This window comes from Thunnus albacares, chromosome 22 (genome assembly GCF_914725855.1).
Source record: "Thunnus albacares chromosome 22, fThuAlb1.1, whole genome shotgun sequence".
Taxonomy (NCBI): domain Eukaryota; kingdom Metazoa; phylum Chordata; class Actinopteri; order Scombriformes; family Scombridae; genus Thunnus; species Thunnus albacares.
In genome coordinates this window covers 309467-312393 of record NC_058127.1, presented here as the reverse complement: position 1 = coordinate 312393, position 2927 = coordinate 309467, and the positions used below count along the sequence as shown (strand labels likewise).

Genomic DNA, 2927 nt, shown 5'->3' with positions numbered 1-2927 from the left:
ACTGAGTTTGTTTATTTATTGTTAAAATATTCCAGCAGAAATAAACAAATCAACAATCAAACTGAGTCCAAAGAATTATTAAAATAATTGATTATATTGATCAGAAGCAGTTAATGAGTCACTTAATCAATTTAACATATTGATTTCACACAGTAAAGCATCAGAGCAGAGTCCAGAACAAACCTGATCCAGGAGCAGCACAGTCAACGATAACATCTCCTGGTCCTGGATCAGGGTTAGACCAGCTGAGAAGGTTTTCTGAAGGTTTTCTGAAGGTTTATTGTGTTTAAAAACTTCAACTAATCGACCAATCACACACTAATCAATCAGATCACTCAAATATATTGATTGAAGCAGAGTTAATGAGACAGTTAGTGGATATAAAACATTATGAGAATCAGAGCAGCTGCTGAGTCGCTCAAGCAGGACCAGGACCAGGACCAGGACCAGGACCAGGACCAGGACCAGGACTAGAACCAGAACCAGGATCAGGACCAGGACCAGGACCAGGATCAGGACCAGGACCAGGACCAGGACCAGAAGCAGAACCAGAACCAGGACCAGGACCAGGACCAGAAGCAGGATCAGTTAGAGGGGACCAGAATGCGTCCTGGATTAAAGAAGAGACGAGAACAAAATCAACAACAGAACCAGACTCATCATTAACCCTGCTCAGACTGGTTAGACTGGTGTCAGACTGGTATCAGACTGGTCAGACTGGTGTCAGACTGGTGTCAGACTGGTCAGACTGGTGTCAGACTGGTGTCAGACTGCTGTCAGACTGGTGTCAGACTGGTGTCAGACTGGTATCAGACTGGTGTCAGACTGGTGTCAGACTGCTGTCAGACTGGTGTCACACTGGTGTCAGACTGGTGTCAGACTGGTGTCAGACTGGTGTCAGACTGGTGTCAGACTGGTGTCAGACTGGTCAGACTGGTGTCAGACTGGTGTCAGACTGGTGTCAGACTGGTGTCAGACTGGTATCAGACTGGTCAGACTGGTGTCAGACTGGTGTCAGACTGGTCAGACTGGTATCAGACTGTATCAGACAGGTCAGACTGGTATCAGACTGGTCAGACTGGTGTCAGACTGGTCAGACTGGTGTCAGACTGGTGTCAGACTGCTGTCAGACTGGTGTCAGACTGGTGTCAGACTGGTATCAGACTGCTGTCAGACTGGTGTCAGACTGCTGTCAGACTGGTGTCACACTGGTCAGACTGGTGTCAGACTGGTGTCAGACTGGTGTCAGACTGGTGTCAGACTGGTGTCAGACTGGTCAGACTGGTCAGACTGGTCAGACTGGTGTCAGACTGGTGTCAGACTGGTGTCAGACTGGTGTCAGACTGGTGTCAGACTGGTCAGACTGGTATCAGACTGTATCAGACAGGTCAGACTGGTATCAGACTGGTGTCAGACTGGTGTCAGACTGGTCAGACTGGTTTCCTGCTCTGACCTTGGGACTTCCTCTTGTAGTAGATGAATCCAGCCAGAGATAAGATCAGACCCAGGATCAGTCCTGACGCTCCGATGGCGATCTTGTTTCTCTCTGACTCAGGCAGGGACGGATCTGAGGACAGACAGGTAGAGAGACAGACAGGTGAGCACACAGACAGGTAGAGAGACAGACAGGTAGAGACACAGACAGGTGAGCACACAGACAGGTGAGCAGACAGACAGACAGGTGAGCAGACAGACAGACAGACAGACAGGTGAGCAGACAGACAGACAGACAGACAGGTGAGCAGACAGACAGATAGACAGACAGACAGGTGAGCAGACAGACAGGTAGAGAGACAGACAGGTGAGCAGACAGACAGACAGGTGAGCAGACAGACAGATAGACAGACAGACAGGTGAGCAGACAGACAGACAGGTGAGCAGACAGACAGACAGGTGAGCAGACAGACAGACAGACAGACAGACAGGTGAGCAGACAGACAGACAGACAGGTGAGCAGACAGACAGACAGGTGAGCAGACAGACAGACAGACAGACAGACAGACAGACAGACAGACAGGTGAGCAGACAGACAGACAGACAGGTGAGCAGACAGACAGACAGGTGAGCAGACAGACAGACAGGTGAGCAGACAGACAGGTCTTTACCCCAGTCAGTAACCAGAGGTTCTTGCAGGCTGGCGTGTTCCACCATACAGGAGATCTTCTCTCCAGACCTTCAACACAAACAAACATCAGAGTTTGTGACAAACTTCCAGCAGCAACATTCTGAGCTGAGTTTCCTTCATTCTCAGTAAATCACTCTGCTCAACGTTCAGCCACAAACTCAACCTGACTGACAGCGAAGCGTCCTGACGGAGCCGCCTCACCTTTACTGATCACCCGCAGCCAGACTCACCTGGGCATGTACTCCAGGTGGGACTGGATCTGGTAGTACCAATCGGCGTCCGCCATCTCATCGGTGGAAGTGACGTCAGAGGAGACTTCCTGTCCGTCTCTGAGCCATGTGACTCTGATCTGTTTGGGGTAGAAGTCGTAGACGCTGCAGACCAACATGGAGGGATGGTTACCAGAAGAGGGAACCACCGACTGCAGCCAGACGTAAGGCTTAGCTGCAACACAGTCACATTATTATTATTATTGTTGTTGTTGTTGTTGTTGTTGTTGTTGTTTGTGTAGTCCAGTCTAAAAAAGTTTAATTTAGACGAATAAATATGTAAATAAATAGAGATAATAAATAATCTTCAGTGTTTAAAAGTATTCCATTAAAACCAGTTCAGTTGAATGTTTAATCCAGTTCATAGTGAATTAAAACACGTTATAAACAGATGAATAAATCTTTGTCATTGTGTTGGTGACGTTCATGCAGTTCAACTAGTTTGTTTGTTGTTTACATGAGAGCAGCGTGTTTATCTCACATCTGAACCTCAGAGGACGTAACGTTGTCCATCTGACATGTTGTTAATTGTA

At 47.8% G+C, this 2927-nt stretch overlaps 1 protein-coding gene across 1 annotated transcript in view; it reads right to left on the bottom strand.

Moving 5' to 3' along the window:
* Positions 1 to 249: 249 nt before the first annotated feature.
* LOC122973365 (H-2 class II histocompatibility antigen, E-D beta chain-like) overlaps positions 250 to 2927 on the bottom strand; it is a 29095-nt gene continuing 26417 nt past the window's right edge. The window contains exons 3-6 of the mRNA XM_044340815.1: positions 2356 to 2569; positions 2106 to 2173; positions 1454 to 1567; positions 250 to 610 (exon numbers count right to left, since the gene is read on the bottom strand). Coding sequence (XP_044196750.1) covers positions 585 to 610; positions 1454 to 1567; positions 2106 to 2173; positions 2356 to 2569 — 422 coding nt within the window. The 3' untranslated portion in view covers positions 250 to 584. The remainder of the gene's footprint in view (positions 611 to 1453; positions 1568 to 2105; positions 2174 to 2355; positions 2570 to 2927) is intronic.